This window comes from Electrophorus electricus, chromosome 1, assembly GCF_041902795.1.
Source record: "Electrophorus electricus isolate QZ-2024a chromosome 1, ASM4190279v1, whole genome shotgun sequence".
In the NCBI taxonomy this organism is placed as follows: domain Eukaryota; kingdom Metazoa; phylum Chordata; class Actinopteri; order Gymnotiformes; family Gymnotidae; genus Electrophorus; species Electrophorus electricus.
The window spans coordinates 34504887-34525057 of record NC_137497.1 but is presented as its reverse complement, the minus strand read 5'-3'; the positions used below and the strand labels follow the sequence as shown (position 1 = coordinate 34525057).

The window sequence follows — 20171 nt, the reverse complement described above, 5'->3', positions numbered from 1 at the left end:
TCCCAGCCTTGCGTTTTGCTGGAGCTTGAACTCTCTTTGATCGCTCTTCCTCCACTACCCACATGTCCACACACGTTTGTGGTTCTGGGTTCCTTTTGGCTTCCTCAGGCCACAAGCAGAGATCGTCCTGGGCAGCACATTTGCTGCAGATCCAGAGATGATGACTGTTTAGTCCCAGTTGCCCCACACACCGATCCTAAAACCAGATCACAATCAAAAGGCACATTCGGACACCAAGGGAGGTGTGGCCCCCTTGACCTGGCCCCGGCACACTGAGGCGTAAGGAAAGGGTCGCGGAGCCGTGACGACGAGATGGCGGGATGGGGGGCGCTGTCCGGGGGAAGCCTGCCTGGGGGAAGCCCTCCTGCCTGGTGTGTGAATGGAGGCATTGTTTCATGGCAGGGGGGGGGGGGGGGGGGGACTCTGTGTCCGGGAGCGGGGAGGGAGGGAAATAAAAGGGAGCATCCATTTAAGAAGCGTTCGGATCCGGCGGAAAGAAAGACAACACAGTAAAGAGGCCAGTTCCTTTGGCCTGGTTAGTGCTTGTTATTATTGAAATCACTTCAAGAGTGTAACTGCATTTCAGAAAGACTGTGTGTTGCGTCTGCATCAATACAGGCATGTTTCTGCCTGTTAATCCACAGTGCAAAGTTTATCAGGAAAGTTGACCCAGAAACAGCTAAACAGCATTCTTTGACCATCTGACCACTATAACACGCGGGCACGCACACACACTCGTGCTGGGTTGTTGTTGAACAGGATTGGGTGTAAGGCGGGAGTCACCCTGTGTCCGTATGCCAGAAGCAGATGGGCTGAGCCCGAGGAACGTGATCCAGCAGACCAGCACAGCGCACGAGAGGTGAGGACCGTCAACAAGAGAAGCTCCTTAATCTCATTTCATTCTCATCAGGCAGTCCTGAGAGCCATTACATGCGTCTGTGCGCATGTCCGTGAGAAAGAAAAACGGGTGAAAATGTCCACTCAATGAGCTTTGTCACCACGGTTTCTTCAGTCAGCGGCTTTATGTAAATCCCATGTCCAGACACTAGTGTAGCCATTCAGCCCCATGCTAGCCTGAGCCCTCTCACCTGATGGGTAGTTTCACCACTGGCTTAGATTTGTTTACACTTAGAGGGCTTTGTACATTTGGACTTCGTGTGTCAGTGTCTCTCCTGAACCTCATGGGTAAAGGAACTTGCGCACTTTCCACAGCCACTGGTAACTGAGGGCTGTGCTTGGGGTGCAGGGAACAGATGAGAAAATAAAAAATGAACGTAAAGATAAGCGGAGGAGGGAGGGGGATGTGTGGGGGCGGAGGAAGAAAAGTCCTGGCTTGCCTCCAGTGCTGACGAAAGCGACTTAGCCCTCCCAGTTACCATAGAGACTGTCATGAGCAGGCACAAGAGAAAGAGAGAGAGAGAGAGGGAGCAGGAGCCAGAGTCGCGGACGGAAGGCGAGAGGAAGAGAGCGTGCAGTTGCAGTCGGCGACGAAGGGCAATAAAGGGAGAGAGCGAGAGGGGAGCGAGAGAGAGAGAGAGAGAGCGCGAGAGAGATAGGTGAAGAGATTTAGAAGAGTAGCCGCTATGGAGGTTCAGAGCGACTGCAGCGAGCCTCCTCCGTGCGAGCCTCAGCCATCCGGGAAGATCGGCAAAGCCGCCTTCAAGCTGTTCGGCAAGCGTAGGTCTGCCGGCAGCATGCCGAGCATCTTCACAGTCAAGAACAAAAGAGAGTCAGGGGGCACAGCCAGCAGCAAGCAGCCGGCCAGGAGCCGGACCCACGACGGCCTGGCGGCGGACGCGGCAGGCGAGCCACAGGGCTGCGGGAGGGGCGAGTCGTCCAGCAGCGGCGCGGCGGAGGGGATCCCCACGGGATCAGTGTGCAGTGCCATCTCCAAGTCCTTCAGCTTTCTGTCCCTGCTGCGGAGGAACAGCGCCCGCTTCGGGGAGGGTACCGCCACGCTGGGGCAGCGCGGGCGTGGGCTAAAGGGGCTGTTTGGCAGCATGCGCTGGCGCCGCAAGCCACCGCCGAGGGACGACTCCGCCGATCTCCAGGAGGTGGCTAAGGAGGCGCGGGAAGACGAGCCGCTGCCGTCCAGGAGCTCTGACAGCGGGGAGTCCTCGAAGGGGGAGGTGGCACTCACACTGGAGCCCTCGCCTCGGACGTTCCAGGAGCGTCCCACCCTGGAAGGGAGCTGGAAGGAGGGCTCTTTGCAGGAGTCACTGGGGAGCGGAGGAGCAGGTGGGCAGAGCTCGCCTTCTCTGGTGAAGGAAGTTACCGAGGACTCTCCAGCTCCATCCCTGCACGGGGTTCCGACGGAGGGCTGCCTCCTGACGTCTGCGCCGGCCGCCGTCGCCGCCCAGCCGCCGGAGCACGACCCGGCCGAGCCGCCGTCTGAGCCGTGCGTGGAGCGCCTCTGTTCCATGTTCACCGATGTCACCTCGCTGAAGAGCTTCGATTCGCTGACAGGCTGCGGCGACATCATTGCAGAACCGGAAGAGGACTCGGGCAACGGGGCCAGCGCCACCAGCAGCGGCACGGGAAGCAGCAGCGGGGGCTGCGCGGGACGCAGGGTGAGTGGGGCCGCCGCTGAGCGGTGCTCCCCGGCCAAACCGCCCCTTCCCCCTCAGGTGGTGGGCCTGACCTCCATCTCGCCCTACATACCGTCCCACCACCGACCGTGTCTGTCCCCTAAAAAGCCTCAGGGCAGTGGGATAGTTGCCTACATGGGTGGGGGAGAGGAGATGGCCAGTCCGGAAGGTGTGGATGATGCAGACATGCAAGGGCTTTGGCACATGCTCCCCCAGAAGGGCGAGGACTCTCCCAGCCTGGCTCGGCAGGACAGGAGGACTCCCCAGGTGAAGGGGCTGGGGCTTAGTAAGATCCCCGTGTGTGGAAGCAGCAAGGCAGGGAAGCAGCTGCCTGCTCGCCCCTCTCCCCCACCCATCGACAAAGAGCTCCAGGACGCCCCACCCAGCGACGAGGGCTACTGGGACTCGCCCACTCCCGGACCAGAGGACGAGGACAGCGGCTTCGTGCGGCGGGACGGCCTGCCGAGGGACAGCTGTTCCGGGGACGCGCTTTACGACCTCTACGACCTGGACAGCCCCGGCGCCGTCGGCTCAGACGACGATGACCTGAGCTCTCTGACGCCTTCCACGGGTGACCTGAGAATGAGCCCGCCTGCGCGGAACCCTTCGTCCTCCTCCTCTTCTTCATTCCGCTCCATAAAGGGCAGCACCAGTCTCCCTCGAGACTCAAAGATTCCCATCAGTGTGAGGCAGACGCCGCCATCCCACTCCTCCAGCCAGGGAGCACTGTCCACCCCTGTGAGCCCCACCTCACACAAGCTTGCCACAAAGACCGGTGCTCCAGCTCGCACACGAATCCCCATCTCCAAGGTCCCTGTCCGTCGCTCAGGCAACAAAAACATCAACGCGAAGTGAAACAGGAAGTGAAATTCGAGGCCACCAATAAAATGCTTTAGATAATATAGACCCATCACTGAAAGCTTTAGGCCAAAATGAGCATTTTTGATTTCACTGACAATTTTGACTTCAGTGGGTCACAAAGTCCTGTAGGACGCTGCACCTTTATGGAGATCCCTGTTTCTTTTTGTATCGTTACAACTAATATCTTGTAATATGTCATATATGACATGTAATTTAATTAGCACATATTTAGGAGGCCCTGCTGTATGTAACGTTTTGAATCTTTAAGAATCTAAGATCTTTTGATTTCTATACCATGCCTGCCAAGTCGCGAAAGGATTAAATGTTTTCACCTTGCAACATATGCAGGATACAGAAGCACTGAATCTAAGAATCTTCCTCATTAAAAGACTCTCATCTGGACACAGTTCCCCAGAGGACCTCTTCCTGGTCAAATCAGCGACCAGTTGAGCCTTTGCCTCTGACACACTAAAAACAAACAAAAAAACAAAAACCCACCCCTGTGCACTCTGGGAAACATCATCTCTCTGGGATTTACAAAACAACAACAAAAAATTGGAAACCTGAACTGGGCTTTGTGTGGGTCTTCATTCCTCAGGCAGGATCAGGGAACTCAATATTTGTCTGAGACACTTTTCTTACTGCTTGATGTGACGTCTTGCAAGAAACAAATTATTTCCCGAGGAACAAAGTTTTTTATACTGAGCTCCTCCTCGAAGTTTTCTTCCTCTTTTTTAAGAAGACAAGCCTCACTGTGGATATGTGCACTGCTAGTTGACATTTCTGTGGGGGGGGGGAAAAAACCCTGCAAAAAAACTAAACAACCCCAACAATAAGAAAGTAAGCAAAAAGAAAAAATAAATCAGGGTGAGGAATGGTCCCGTTTCAAGCACCTTCCACAGCCCCCAGGGGTCCCGACCGCCCTGGATACGTGAATGCAGCGCGGCATCTTTCTACACGTACATGGGTCCAGGTGCCCTGACCGACCGGCGCCGGGGAAGCCGGTCTGGGATAAAAGTCAACTGTCTTCCACTCCACAGCCGTCCCAGGCTCCTGGACAAGTCCTACTTTTGTACTTTTTAGGGGTGATTTGGTGTGTGTGTGTGTGTGTGTGTGTGTGTGTGTGTGTGTGTGTGTGTGCGTGTGTGTTTCTGAAATGTGTTTCACTGCTCGGTCTCAATTATATGATGTAAATTTTTTCTGCCTGTTTTCTTTTTTTTTTTTTGCCTTTTTCATTCATTTCTCAATAAAACCACGCTGTGTGAACACTGAGGCGGTGACTCCAGACTTGTGCATGAGTGAGTGACCATTTCGCACACGTCTGGGTAGCCAGGACCGCAACACTTCGCACAAGTCTCGCCGCTCCCGCTGCCCCGGTGCGCTTTAAGGGAACGAATATGAGCTATGGTGACCGGTAACTGTAGCTGCTGTGATAAACAGGATGGCAACGGACCCGGCTAGTGGCATGTTGGTGCACGTTAAAAGCCGTCTTTTTGTGGTCTGAATTCTGTTGTTGTTGTCAGTGCTGTGGGCAAAGGGTGGAGGGGGTTGTAGGGGTGTGCTGAGAACACCGAACATGTGGTTGCTTCTTATTTGTTAAGAGTTTAAGAGCATATGGATGGACACGCGTGAGTTTGTGAGAGTGACTTCGTGCATTTGTTGAAGGGGAATTTGGTGCAGTAATTGTGCAGTGAGAAACACTATTTCCTGCATGTGGACTCTTGCGTAAGGGCCTTATGTAATACTATAACAGTCCCTGACAGCACAATGGGCCACAGTAAGCGCTCATGTGTGTGCATTTGGTATTGGGTTGTTACGGTAACCTCCGAAGAGTGCTTTTGAAAAAGGTATACTTAGCTTTTAATCGGATCATTGTATATCCAGCGATATCAGGTACTACCCACAGGCACTGTGAATTTCCATTTCTGTGTATGTACATATGTGTTTGTGTATTTAAATGTGCGTATTTTTATGGGTGTGTGTGGACTGTAAATGTCAGTGCATGTGTAACTAATGATGGAATGGCCCAGTTTTCAAAAACCTATGAGTAAAGAGATAGAGACACAGTGGGAGAGCGTCACCATTAAAAAACACTATAAAGCAAAGACAAAGAGAGAAGAACAACAGAAAGGATCATGGGGGCACACACATAGCACACATGTGTGTGCATCCCAGATAGCACTGACCATGCATAAATAATGTTGTCTTTGGCCAGTATATGTCAGTGTTTCGGGGCCTGGGGTCCCATATGGACAATAAGATGAGCGGATTGTGGCTGACAGCTGAGACCGAGGCCATGGGAGGGCGGAGGGAGGGGTGGTGTGGCTATGGTGGAGCTGTTGCCCATGTTCTCATTAGCCACCTGGGTACCAAGCAGGCACCTCTGGGCCCAAGCTGCTCCCGCCCTGCTGCTGCCAGTCGGATGGGGGCCAGTTTAATGAGCCCCCGCCCGGTTGGAGTTTATCCGCGCTGGGGTCAGGAATTAGCGCCAGGCAGAATGTGAGAAGTGCGCAGGCTGCACTAAGAATCGCTGTTGTCGATGAGGCTGTGGGTGCTGGGACGTGCAGAGCTTGTGCGCCCTGTGTATGTGCGTATACAAGATAGTGGGTGAGAGAGAATGCCAAAGTTCTGCTGGACGGGTTAGGCAGGGCGGAGTCTTGAACTGCCTCACAGAGCCGGAGAGAGAGAGAAGATGGACCAGAGTGCATCGACACAAACGGATAAAAGAGAGCGAGAGAATGGGAGCTCTATTCCGGGGATGAGTAGGCGATTGTTCAGAGGGACCTACAAATGTCAGCGGAGGATTAGATGAAGCTGGACTGAAACTCCGGCCTCAAATGATGCTTGTGTTGCATATGTTATTAGTCTGTGAGTCTACATTGGTATGCTGAAGTGATACATAACACAGATGATCTTGATGGAAGTGTACGATCACCCACTCCGAACTTTTCCCTGGAGGTCTCGACCACATCTTATCCCTTTATCTCAAGGTCCCGTGTGCCTGCTCCCTGCTTCAGGCTCTTATTACCCCTCTCTCCCTCGCTGCCTTCCTCGGTCTCTCTCTTCTTTCCATCTTTCTTTCCTGCCCTTGTTCTCCCTCTCGCCGTTCCTCTCTCTTTGCCTGTTCCCACTTCACCCCGAGAGTCCTCCACACAGTGGATGCTTCTAGAAGGAAGGAAAGGCACAAAATGTAGGCTGAGAATAGGTCTGGATACATGGCTGAACAGGCCAGGGACACACACGGGCTGTTGTGAAACCCATTATGCGCAGACGTGTGTGTACGAGTGTGTGTATGTGGGGTGCGATGGGGGCGGCCATTCAAAACATGCACCCCCTTCTTTCACATGCTTGCCCCACTACAAGTTTCCATGGCAACCTCAGTAGGTCATCCAATCAGCAGTGGAGGCGGGGCTGGGAGAGGGAAGCAAGCACGCTGAATATGAGGGAGCTGATTGGAGTTAGTCTGGTGCAGTGTGTGTTTGTGCACATGCACACTCCCAGACATGACCTCTATTGCAAGATAGACTCTCAGATTTCCTATATTTCTGTCTTTTGCTGCAGTCTCCTGAGATTAACACACTGCACATGGTGTCAAGCCCCCTCCCCCATTCTCTGAAAAGAAAACTTTTTCGCTAGCCTTTTCTGGCCTTTCTTGTGGTTCATACTGCATTTAAAGTACAGGACCAATGTTATTTCTTTTTCTGAAAAATTAAAAATCGGTCCACTTCCTCTCATGATTTAGTAAAATGATTACTTCATCTTCATCAATAACATATCCGCCTCCTTTGCCTAGTCGATACATTATAAATAATTCATTCCAGAGAACGAGGATCACGATGCTTCATCGTGAAAGCCAGCCAAACTACGCAAGATATGGGGAGAGTCTGTAAGCGCCTGATGGAACGTGATAGTGCACGAGTGCATGTTTATGTGCCTTCTAAACCCCCGCCATGTTTTCGACTCTGCTGCGCCTGTCTTTAGAGCAATAATGGTTTATAACTCACTGAGAGTGCTTGGCTTGAATCTTAGAGTGCAGTGGGAGAGGATATGCCTCTGTAGAGAGATTAAAAAATCATTTGGATCGATACGCTGGATTGGGTTAATCCGTTGGGTCCACTTGACCCCCCACCCTATGTCTCCCCAAGCCTCCATTCTGAACTGGGTGGAGCAGGGAGAGATGACCCCACCACGTCAGGTTCAGCCGGGGTATAAACACAACATAAACACGTAGTATTCCTCTCTCTTCACACCTCCCTCTCTTCATCTCCAATTCCTCTGATAGCCAATCCCAAGCCTAGAATTCCATATCTGGGTCTGCTCTTGAGTAGTTATTTCAACTGACTGGCCACTGTTAGTTAGTTAGTTCAACTCACTGGCCATCACACGCAACTCCATTGGGTGCACAACCTTGTGGAAAACAGCAGACTGAAAGTAGAGTTGGCTCAGCCTAAATAAATGCTGACTCGTAGTGGAAGGGGATGCTGCGTCAACCAATGTTTCATCACAGTATACCTTGAGTCGAGATTTACTGTGTCTGGTAAAGAGAGAGAGCTAGAAATGAGCTTACATTTAAAAAGTCACCCAGTCAAGCTAAAGAACAATTACATAAGAGAGTCAATCAGGCCGTCCACAGCTGGTATGTGTTGTATGAAACTGTGTGAATGGGTCAGTAAGAACAGCAGTCACTGAAACCACCAGTCAGCAGGCTAGACACACACAATACTCATAATTCTGCACAGATCAGGCCAAAGTGAAATTTTCTTCAATACAACAACCACGTTTTCAAACACAATAACAATATACAGTGCAAAGCACCCGGGTAGCCCAAACACACACACACACATACATTTACATACATACAATGCACACAATAAATATTTTCTATTCACCATCCCTGAGGCACACAGCATAACTGGTAGCCACAAAGACACAAGGTCAAGTTCAGCTGGGGATGAACTGGGGTGAGGCCATTAAAATAGATGGAACCTTTCACAGAGCTTCTCACAACAAACACAAGGGCTTTGTGAGACACAAAGCATAGCACACTGACCAGTTCTGTGTCTATGGGGGGCTCTGACTCATAAATCACTCCTCTTTACTATGATGGGTGCCCAGCCTATCACTCTAACCCCCTAAAGCGTAATGTGTCATAATGCGCCATAATGTTCCATTAACTAAAACAACCCTGATAAAAAATTCATGCCGTGGGTGAGGGGTTAAAAGTGTGTGTGTGAGAGAGAGAGTGAGTGGGAGGATGGAATATGACTAAGGGGTCTTCTGCCTTACAGAGCAGTCACTGTTCATTTACACATTGTGACTCCAGCCAAATGTCTGCCTATCCTGACATCAGAGAGGGGGTTGGGGGTTGATGAGGGGGTGGGGCTGCCCATGGGCAGATGTTCCCTGGGGTTCAAGCTTAAAGGAGATTCCAGGCGTCCCATATGTGTGCTCTCAGTGGACAGATATCCTTTTCGTAAGGGTGAGTGAGTCGTGCTGACTCCCCTTCCATCATTTCTAGGCCTGACAGATCCTGACGGGACCCCCTCCCCTGGGACATTTACGAACACGCCTGAGTACAACGCAGTAGGCTGCTTGTAGACGCGCACGTGTATGTGTGTGTGTGTGTGTGTGTGTGTGTGTGTGTGTGTGTGTGTGTGCGCGCGACCCTTTATGTAAAATTTCTGTCTTTAAAAGATCCTACACCAAGAGGTACATAAAAATAAGACAAAAGAGAGGCAAAAAGGAGATGATGAAACAAAAGATGAATAAGACGGAGGACATTGATCGTTTGATTGGCAAAGCGTTTACAGGGATGAAGGGGGACCATGGCTGTTTGAAGTATTGTTTGGCGTGATGTGCGTCAAAACACCTGATCAGTGTGCGTGCGTGTGTGTGTGTGTGGGGGGCAGGTCAGGGAGGAAATCGGGCATCATAATGGCAGAATATAAAAGGATAAAAAACCACGAGATTAATAATGCAAGACCGCCCGAGGCTTTGTGTCCGCTATGCATATTACAAGTCCATGAACAAGCAAAACGTAGCGAGTCCGGTATGGTTCTGCTACGATATGATTTTGTGAGGCGTCCACGTGTTATGTGTAAACATTACATCTGTTATTGGGTAAAAGTATCCGTTATTAGATGAGACTATTAATAGCTAAAGCTGGAAATAACGACAAGGTGGAGTCTGCGCTGTTTTATCGCTGCAAAAAAAAACAAAAAACCTCTGGTTAAAAATAGATGGCACATTTTAAGATCAGTAAGATGACTTTGCCGACCGCCAGTTCCGTGCGGTAGTTTAGTCTTGTGATAGGGCACGGATAGAGCGTCAAAAGCTCTCGTTGGCAGGGAGATTAAGGCGATCGCAGGAAGAAGGATCGCTGTCCCGGTTCCACAGACGTGCCGTTAAACAACGTGTTAAAGTGAAACAGGGTAGAGGTTCATTTAGACCAGGTTTACGACTGGCGCCCCCACAGTACCGTCATTTCCAGATGGGCCGAGGGGAGCGCTTAGATTCCAGCGGCCGTGCAGCCAGTCCGTGCGTCTTCAACCCTAGCTGTCAGATAAAAGGAAGACCAGGGAGTCACGGGAGATATAGGGAGATACAGGGAGATATAGGGAGATACATGTCGGAGAGTTCCCGTCCCATAAAACATGTCACGTGCTCAGAATATGACGCAAAAAGTTAATTTCGTAAAAAGACTTGCGAGTTCGTAAGAAATGACCAGGCAGAGTAATTTGGATACGTGTTCTGGTTTTATTGTTCCAGAGACAAAAAAAAATATAGGCGCATGCACGTTAATCAATGGAATAAATAATGTGTTAAAAATAGTACATTCATCCGTATACAACAGCTTATGTGAAATGTACAGTGAGCGAAATCGTATATATTCACCAGCGTTGGGGGTCCATACATAAGGGTGCCACAGACTACTACTGCTCCCTGCCGGTGATATGCGCACTCAAATGGAGCCAAAAATAGTCTTTTAGTAACTACGCCAAAGTCTAACGAAATCATATCCACAACAATAACTAAACATTTCCGAGCTAATAAACTTAATGTAACGAAAAATTAGGCCAAAAAAAGCTTCAGTCAAAATTGTAAAGCATATTTAGTCTTCACATATGTAAACTGTCCCACTGACGGTGGGGAAAGCAATGTATCCTGTATTTAAGAATTTTGGATATATATTCTATTAACATGTTCTGAATAAATTATATTTTAAAGTAACACCGCCAATAATACTTAAAATGACAAGATGGTAAAATTCTAAAAGTAAAATGTTTGTTTCTGATAATCCTACAGACTCAGTGAATCTATGGCTCTCGCCCTTCAGTATGTGCTAAGCATTAAGATAAGATCCTATTGATAACTATTGTTCTCTTACTTTCCTACCAGCCTTTGGCCAGATTAAAAAAATAACAAATGAATATGAAAGCATACATCTTATAGCACCATTGTTACTATGAATAATACAGTGGCATGTCTGGTCATCGCATAATGCTCAAACTGCTCTCTGAATTCACGCACGCACATACCCACACACACACACCCCTATATATAGACATTATAGTTCCATTTGTCATTGGTATTGAAGCATAGAACTGCCGGTAGTATTGCCATGAACATGTGTATACCTGAGGACCAATCCACAAGGGTTAAGTTCTCGCAGCCACTTAACACGTAACCTTAGACCTCCACATCACTGTTACTGAACTCCATGTACCATCAGTATGGACTCCAACCATGATGGAGAGCACAGCACTCTCAGCTTTCAGAGCAAAGTAAACCTAGACATCAGTGTGTGATTCTTTATCGCTGGGATCAAGGTACAGACACACACACACACACACACACACACACACACACACACACGAAAACAAAAGGCATGCAACCATGCAGATGCCCATGCACGCACACTTCAGCCTTTTGCAACAGTTGCAGTCGTGGGTAATGGATACTCAGTAAAGTGTGTGTGTACTGTGTAGAGCAAGGCACAGGCAGAACAGTTTCATCAGCATGTGAAGGCACTTCAGACAACCACTGAGACTCCTAAAGCTTGTAACAGTACACACAATGAGTTCATCACTGGCAAACCTGGCGAACTGACTGACGGCTGGAGTCACGAATCAGCTTGTGCTGGCAGATCTCAAAACTGAGGTGGGATTTTTGAAAGAACAGCAGCAGCCCAGTCACGCTGTTGGTATTTGGCAAATCCCAGTTGCTACAAGTGTCTGAGGGAGGAGCCCAGTGCCTGAGACAGAGTGTGGAGAAGGTTCCGTTTCTGAGGTGCACGCCGGCCCCTAGATCATGAACTGTGTGTATCCCTCCGCCCCCGTGACGATGACATCCATCCAGATGCGCATGGCCTCAGGGGAAGGAGCCACCATATAATACACACGATCGTGAGTCTTTACGCTGAACGTTAGCGATGGGTTCGGGCTCTGAGTGAAGAGAGGAAGCAATACCTCAATCAGACCACACGGGGGCAGCACTCGAACAGAAAGTGGGGAATTTAGTTAAGATACTCTTCAAAGAGCAGTAGAATACCACGCAACCTACCTTGTGTGCATTCTTTAAATGGTCATAATACACTTCTTCTATGGCTTGAAAGTAAATGACTCCTTTCAGCTTGGCTTCGTGCTTGTCTGGAACCACAGTAAATGACAATAAACTCAATAAGAATATGCATTTGAGCCCCGACCCGAGCTTGTGGTGGGGGTGACGTGCGCGTCAGCCTGACCTGAGTAGTAGGACAGCGTCCTGCGGTTGCGGTCAAAGAGGAACCAGCGCTTCTTCCACGTTTTGATCTTGCCGCCCATCTTGACCAGGAAACCACGGCAGGTCTTCTCGGTGACGGACACATGGTAGCAAGTCTCCACGTTGTGGCCCGCGGACTCGATGTGGCTGCGCAGGTCGAAGTCGTCCTTCCGCACGGGCAGGTACCGGGTTAGCGGACGGGACTGGGAGGCCAGGGCAGAGTCAAAAGGTCAAAGTGCAAGAAGTAGTACTGTATAGAGGTAAGCTGGCGGCCTTAAAAGAATGACTCCGGTAAGGCGGTTTGGAAATCTGATCAATATTTTTTTTTATTTTTAAACTTAAATTTATCATTATATTTTATGACAAAACAACAAGAGAGAAAGAAACATTTTAGCTGTCATTAATACATATGACAGTAATTTACCGTGTTTATAGTGTTACAATACAGGGGCTCAAATTACAGCCTTCAAAGAGGAGTTAGAGGGGCTAACCAAAGACAAATAAAGAAAAAATTTCTAAGACTAAGATATTAGCTGTTACTGTGCTCACTCTTTTGGTCCAATACTACGCATCAGGGTTGAGAACTAGGTGTCTAGTACTGGGGGCGTCAGGGTCGCAGGTATGCATGTCACTACGCTGCTTACCTGCGCCCTCTGCTTCTCGCGTAGCTTCACCTCCCTGTCAATGAGCTTCTGGCGCCTGCTCGTCTCCTCCTGCAGCCGCTTCTCCAGGTCCTCCCTCCTCCTACGCTCGTCGTCCAGGGCCTGCCGCCGCACCTCCATCTCCCGTTCCTGAAGCCCCGCCAGCGTGAGAACGCAGTATGAGTACAAACATATTTTTTTTGTGGTTGGTTTGTGTGTGTTATCCTGGATGATCTTGTTGGCCTGCAATGATCTGGCCACAATTTACACTGGTTGTATGAAGCAAGTACTATGAATAATCAAAACAGCCATTTGACACCAATCACAGATGTTCTGGGATATTCAGGAGGCTTGGGAGCATTTGAATATCAGCAGCCTTCTGTATCTGTATTGGCAATGTTGAAACGTTCTATACTAGTACTGCAAAGGTCCAATATGATCAACAAACAATATTTTGCTCTGTATGTATGCATGCATTTGTTTGGTATAACCCTTCAACTGTTCTTAACTGGTAAAATAAGGCAAAGGTATTCAAGTGTGCTCATCGCTGTGACATGTGCTGCTGAAGGCATTAGTCAGAAGCTCCAGGAACATCTTGATCAGAGCCAGCCTCCCATGACGTGCTGCAGGAACAGCCTCCTTTCCCACAGTGCTGAGGCCAGTTTGCTTTAGCAGCGGAGTTCCAACCGCGCAAACAGGCTCGCGGTTATAGAGCCATAAAGCCTATTAGCAGTGTGGTTTTACTGTATGGTTTATGGCTCCCAGGTAGGAGTGGACCGTGGCTGGGGTTAGTCAGCTGGGGGTGGGGGTGGACGGAGGTTACCCTGTGCTCCAGGAGTCGGTGCTTCTCTGCCTGGGCTTCACGCAGGAGCCTCTCCATCTCCTCAATCTTGGCCACGTTGGAGGTGCTGGCGCTGTCAGGTGGGGGGTTAAACGAGGAGAGCCGTTACTTTCTGCTCTGTGTAGGTGTGTGTGTGTGTGTGTGTGTGTGTGTGTGTGTGTGTATGTGTGTGTGTGTGTGTGGTCCCTCTGCACAAGCATGGCACAGGCAGCAAAGTGACACGGGCTGCAGTGATTCCCGGAAACATTTTCAGTCGAGCTGAACACACACGTGCGCGCACAGAAACACACACACACACACACACACACACACACACGAAACCCAGCAGGAACCAATAAAGCCAGTCTGTGCTGCAATGCATTAGGAGCTCAGGCACTGAGGTGGGATAGCTCACCAGCCCCGGCTCCAGTTCAGAGCCCCTCCAGCTTCGACTTCAAAAAGCAACACGTGGAACAGATCGACGCATCGCCCCTCCCCCTCCTCCCCCGTAGCCCTCAGCCCCGCCCATAACCGCCCAACCTCCACACCCCAGCCACGCTGTCCCTCCATCCCTCCTCGCCCAACACCAGCGCGCTCTCTCAGCCTCGAAGGATATTCCTGCAATCAAAGCCAGTTCTGGTAAACACTGAGGCTTCCCCCGCAGATGATACGTTTCTGAAATTCCCATGTGCTAAACTCTGCACGCCTCCAGGAACTGCAGTGGACGACCCGTGTGATGCCTCAGGACAGCCAGGCTCTCTCCACACACCGAGCCCGGGGTGTCTGACCCTGTGAGCCCAATGATCGACCGGTGTCAACTCCTCCCCTAGGGTTTGTGCTAATACACACTCTTGCGTTTAACGTGCCGTCAACATGCCCCTAATTGCTCGAGTGCACAGCTGAGCGTAGTTATCCGCTACCTGCTATTTGCTACCTGCTAGTTACACACATGCGCACGGACGTTCAACCAGCTAAGACACGCGAGAAACCCGTCCCCGCCAACATTCGGACGGGACCAAGAGACGCGCGGCACGCTGCGACTGCAGCAGCTGCGAGAAAACCAGGCCAGAGCAGCGTAAACCTCCTCCAGTCACTCCACTCTCTGCGCCTCTTCTCCATCTCACCCCTCCACCTCAGGGTGGGGAGGGTCCACATCTGCCATCTCTGCCCTTTCGTCCCTCGTCCACGGTAGCGTCTTCATCCATATCTGGATCTGAAGCGTTCCTTACCGGCGCTGGTGCGGCTGAACCGCAGCCATGTCCGTGCGCCAGCCCGCGCAGCACAGAGAGAGTCAGCCGGAGCGCTCTACACCGCACTGCGTGGTCTGCCGCCGTCCCACGCTCTGCTGCTGATTACATTCAAACTGGGGGGGAAAAAAGCCCCCAAATCTGCTTCCTCTAACTGTTCCTGCTGTAATCCGAGCCCCAACACTAACAGGGCTACAGCAAACCCCCCTGCCTCCGCGCCCCTCAAAGCGCTGCACCCCCGTCCGGCACAAGCTTTACATTAATCAAGCGTAGCATTCATACTACAGCAGCACCAGGCCCCAGTCTGGAGTGCACACACACACACACACACACACACAAAACCGAACTCAGCATAAATACAATTCAGCCGCCATAAACGATGACCTCATATGGGCTTGTGTCGCATTACTTTTTCTAAGCCACCCCCAGGTCACTCCACACGCAGCTTTGATTGTAATCTGCACTGTAACCCAACCTGCTCATAACAACATTTACTCCCTCTCTGCACCCAGGGATGTCTGCTACCTTTCTGACCTCCCCTCCTCCAGCAGCTAGTGTTACATAAGTTTCCCATTACGGGAGGGACGGAGCCTGCTGGAGACCAGGTTGTCCCGTCCTGAGGACCGTTCAGGCTCCGTAGGGGGGAGCTGGAGGGGAGCTGCTGACCTGGAGACGTTGTCAGGGGAGCAGGCAGAGATGCTGGTCTCCATGCTGTCCGAGCTGTCCACGCTGAGAGTGTCGAAGGCGTGCCCGTTGTCACGGTAGCCCGGCGAGTCCAGGTAGACATTGGACTGGGACGAGGTGCGGCAGTCGAGGTCCTTCAGCCTCGAGCGTGACTCGTCTCCCAGGTGCTGCTGACTATGGCCTTGAGAGAGAGAGAGAGAGAGAGTGAGAGAGAGAGCAAAAGGAAAAGAAAGAGTAAGACAGAACAAGTCAAAAAGATACTGTACCATACTACAAGGATATAAGAGCCAAGAAGATAAAAGGAAAATCAGGAAAGAGTGGCAGACAAAAGTCCAAGCGCATACAGTAGAAGTGCAGGCAGGCCGCAGGCGGCAGTCCGTGGTGTGTCCGCCAGCCCACGCTCCCATGGGACGTTTACCTGAGAGCGACGCGGCACCGCCTCCCCCAGAGGCCTGATCTCCATGTCTGCCAGCCAGCTCGCTGCCCAGAGCCGGGGCCCCCTCGCTCTTCTCACACACCCCAGCCACTGTACAGCGCCACACACACCGAGCCGGAGGGGACACCCAGAGCTGGCCCGCGGGGATGAGCAGATCCTGAACTAGCGTGTTCGGCCCATTCGAGAAGAGGAGTCTCGCAGACAGAAGAGTTGGTACGCAAGAGCCGTTTGAAGACTACGCGCATGTGAGGATGGCGGCCACGACACCCCTTGCCACACTGCTGGATGGGAGACAGCGCAGGGACCCCTGATAGGCATCAGGGGCGAGGAAGGCCCCGCCTCGCTAATGACCCAGGGGAGCGGCAAATAAGACACCACTGCCGCAATACACAGCAAAACGGCAACATTTTCAGTCAGCTCAGGGGGATGTCAAAGCACACAGAAACCTGGGTAAACATTCATATAGGTGACACAGGTCTCCAAGTATGGACCAATCAGTGTCATATAGCAAGGGCCATATTTTGAAACTGGCATCTGGGGAAAAGGGTTCAGTATGCGGTGGAGTACGAAATGAAGGCCTGTTTCTAACAGCACGTAGGCATTTCCTGGCTCTCAGCTTACCAGCATTCTTCTGCTATCTCTTGTCGAATAAACATCCAGTCTCTGCCCAGACTTAACCTGTCCTTCGCTGGATGACAGTCCAACATACACTGAAATATCTTAATTATTATAAATATTACACCCCTGGTTGGTGTGTAGAACCTATGGTATTTTGCTTTACTGCCAACAGACATGCTGAAATAGATGTTTGGGAAAAGCATTTAGACTAAGCCTGGTGTTGATTGCTGGGTATCGAATGTCTGACCACTTAAAGAATGCAAAAGCGCTCGAGACAGGACGCAGTGCTCCGAGCGCCGCTGCCGAGAGCTCCAGATACACACACACACACATACATCAGCATATCCACCACCATCGCCGTTCCCACAATCACTCACAGTAATACAGCAAGTGAAAACACCCTCCCAAGAAAGGCAGGAGGGACAGAACGGGGCCCCGGGAGCAGCAAGGGTCATTCGTGGAAGCCCAGCACGCTTCCACTGCCCTCCAAGCAACACTTTACCACTTTGTAAGCGCTCCCATTTGCAAATAGGAGATCTGAGCTATACCAATATTGTGAGGCAATATTGTGATAATCATGAAATGTGAAAAGTGTGTGTGTGTGTGGGTGTAGGTGTGAGATCCTCACCCTTGTGTAGGCGACGTTTCTCAGACTCTTTAGGGGACACAGTGAGAAGGCGGTTCAGCACGCTGCCGCAACTGGAGCTCTGGGATAAAGGTGGGTGAGACTGAGCACAGACAGAGAGTATGTGGTAAGCGTCCATCTTCACCTAGAACGCGTGTCGGTGTGTCTGTGCGCTCTCACTTTTGGAGGTGCGGAGCGGCCCAGGGTGGCACAGCTGAACTGAAGGGTGATGGGGGGCTGGGTCTTTTTACGAGGTAGCGTGTCACACGACGGACTCTCTTTACCCAGCCGCTTCCTTTCCTCCAGACTTCGGAAATGCTGAAGACGTACACAGACACGCACACGTGTGCATACACCTGTGTGATTAAAATCTTACAGTATTACATGTGAGATTACACGCACCCACCCCCCATACACACACACACACACACACCACGCGTGGTTTACCTGCCTGTGGCGTTGGTGTTTTTTGGCAGGGAGAGGAGGAGGTAGGGGGGTGGCAGGGAGAGGCGAGGGGTTGAGGTAGGTCACCATGTCCTCGGGCCAGTGCACAGAGGGGGGTTTGGGGGAGGGGCAAGAGTGTGCAGCACGAGCAGAAGGACAGGAAGAAGAGAGCGGCGAACAGGAAGTGACACAAAGCTTTGCAGAAGACGGGAGGAAGGAGGACCGCGGCAGAGAAACCACAAAAGGAAGGATATAACATTTCAGCAAATATTAACGGAACGTGTATTTTAGCCTCCGAACACCAACACCAACACTCCTGAGTACAGAAAGAGGCATCGAGTAACAAATAACCCAAAGGAGAGGTTGGATCCATTGGCAGGTACACACAAAAACTCCCCAGCAATCCTCGCCCACAATCCCGTTCACACACCTCGTCCGGTTTGGGTGGGGTGTTGCTGTCCTCAGGACAAGGCTCAGGGTTGGGCCTGGGGTCAAACCCAGAGGCTGGGGTGCCGGAGAAGGGCTCTAGCCCCAGCTGGGAATAGAGATCATTGATTTCTTTGACTGTGACATAGCCCTGTGAAACAGACCATTTGAAGAACAGGAGAGGGGGAGCAAGATGAGGAGAGCTAAAAGAACACACACACTGGAATAAGTTCAGTCTTTACAACAGAAGGCAAGCGCCTATGACAGTCTTATAAAACAATTTTAACACAACAGCCAGATACATCACCCAGTTAAAAGATATTAATCACCTGACAAAGAGTGTTAATGGTCAAAGCAGAGGTTTTTTGGACTGCCCAAGTGAAACGTTAAGTGAGGAACTGATTTTAGCCACATGCAGGCTCATGCGGTGGAAGCCCAGTCGCAGAGCGATACCTCAGTGTTCTTGATGGACAGAGCGGAGAAGAGAGAAGTAAAGGCCAGCAGGTCAGCAGGGAGCAGAGAAAAGCCCGCGTGGGCAGTACTAAGGTTGCCATATGACTGGCAACACACATCAGCCAATAAGGAGCCATCCTGGAACAAAGGGACAGAGACCCCCCCATTTCCGTACTGCGGTATCCACGGAGAGTCACTCGACCGTGCAGGCGTGCGAGGGTGGGGATGAGGGGTCACGGAGCAAGCGTTCTGCTTTCCCTACTTGGCTGGCATACACACTGCTGTGGCGTACAGAGTGTGCCCTTGTGGGGAAGGAGGTGTGGCACACAAAGACAAATTCCAGACCAACACTGTATGTGTAGTCCAGCATGAGAGCGGTGAAACTCAATCCATGGGACTGGCAGGTGTTTCAGTCCTACCTCCTTCATGCTGAGATGATTGACAGGGAAGCCCCGTCCCCCTGTGAGCTCGGCATACTTCTTCTCCAAACTGGAGAGATTCTCCTTTTCCTGTGAGAGAGAGGGAGGTTTGTGGCACGTCAATCGACACCAAGACTGCAGAGAAGCAGGTGCAGAGACCAGGTGGATGGGATGAGAGCCAATCAGGGTCGAGCACTCACCCTCTGGAGCATCAGGTGCAGGTTGCTCTTCTCCTTAATGAAGCTCTCTTTCTCCTTCTGGGCCTGCTGGATTATCTGTGCAGACTGGTTCTTCAGGGCTAGAAGCTTCTCCTGGGGGTGGGGGGTGGGGGGGGATCCAGCGATGAAACAAAAATGTGCACACACACAAACGGTCTCTCTCACACACACACACACACACACACATACATACACACACACCCAACCTTGCGGTTGACGGTGCTGCGCTGGTACTCGGTGATGTCTCGGAGGATCTGCTGTGTCTGTGTCTCCTTCTCTTCATCCTGGTGGCTCTCTCTCTCCAGCTGCTGGAACTCGAGATCCTCAAAGCGCTTGCTCTCCATCTCCAGTGCCTCAGTGTCCTGCATCACACACACACACACACACACACACACACACACACACACACACACACAAACCCACACCCACACACACACACACCCTTAACAGGCCAGGTATACCAGACCAAGCAGAGCTATAATATGCTGAACTTTGCTGGTCAGATGTGAACAAACTAGGAGCACAGTTTAAGTTAACTTTTTCAAAACAGTCCCCTTTCAGAGTCCAGTCCCCAGGACTCACGACTGTCTGTCCACCCCAAGTCAGCATGATCACCAGTAACCCACTGCCTCTGGCCCTATCAAGGCACATCGAGTGCTGCAGTTTTCCCCATTGACCCCAGACCTTTAAATTAACCATGTCACTGCACACATAACACAACGCTCAACACAGTGTAAATCACAGCTCCCAGCCTGTTTAGCTACAGCCATGGCTTCTATCTCCAGCATTCAATAGTTTCATCAGAGTCCAGCCCACATAAACAGGAATGTACACACACACACACACACACCTCTTGGAAGCATTCCTGCACCCCCCCCGGCTACGTGAGAGCCTCACATGCAGTCTGTGTGGTCACATGCACCACAAGCAT

General features: G+C 51.0%; 2 protein-coding genes across 16 annotated transcripts in view; one reads left to right on the top strand and one right to left on the bottom strand.

Moving 5' to 3' along the window:
- The first annotated feature begins 444 nt into the window (after positions 1–444).
- On the top strand, positions 445–4721 carry amer2 (APC membrane recruitment protein 2). Its single transcript, XM_027005258.3, has one exon. It carries the CDS (start codon positions 1584–1586, stop codon positions 3441–3443), a length of 1860 nt encoding a protein of 619 aa, XP_026861059.2. The 5' UTR covers positions 445–1583; the 3' UTR covers positions 3444–4721.
- A 5470-nt stretch (positions 4722–10191) lies between these two features.
- Positions 10192–20171, bottom strand: part of phldb2b (pleckstrin homology-like domain, family B, member 2b) — a 31865-nt gene continuing 21885 nt past the window's right edge. For 4 of the 15 annotated variants that reach the window (XM_081716787.1, XM_081716807.1, XM_081716816.1 and 1 more), the window contains 13 exons: positions 19447–19602; positions 19223–19333; positions 19023–19112; positions 18604–18741; positions 17728–18301; positions 17461–17636; positions 17284–17383; positions 15584–15782; positions 13674–13764; positions 12854–13000; positions 12193–12412; positions 12012–12097; positions 10192–11893 (listed from right to left, as the gene is read on the bottom strand). In XM_081716787.1, the coding sequence (XP_081572913.1) occupies positions 11753–11893; positions 12012–12097; positions 12193–12412; positions 12854–13000; positions 13674–13764; positions 15584–15782; positions 17284–17383; positions 17461–17636; positions 17728–18301; positions 18604–18741; positions 19023–19112; positions 19223–19333; positions 19447–19602 (2229 nt within the window). In that variant the 3' untranslated portion in view covers positions 10192–11752. Of the gene's footprint in view, positions 11894–12011; positions 12098–12192; positions 12413–12853; positions 13001–13673; positions 13765–15583; positions 15783–17283; positions 17384–17460; positions 17637–17727; positions 18302–18603; positions 18742–19022; positions 19113–19222; positions 19334–19446; positions 19603–20171 lie in introns of those variants that run through there. The other 11 variants (XM_081716792.1, XM_081716797.1, XM_081716800.1 and 8 more) reach the window with 11 other exon arrangements.

What these genes read in the sequence shown, in the direction of transcription:
- amer2 (XM_027005258.3), top strand. Translation starts at nt 1,584, where the DNA reads ATGGAGGTTCAGAGCGACTGCAGCGAGCCTCCTCCGTGCGAGCCTCAG.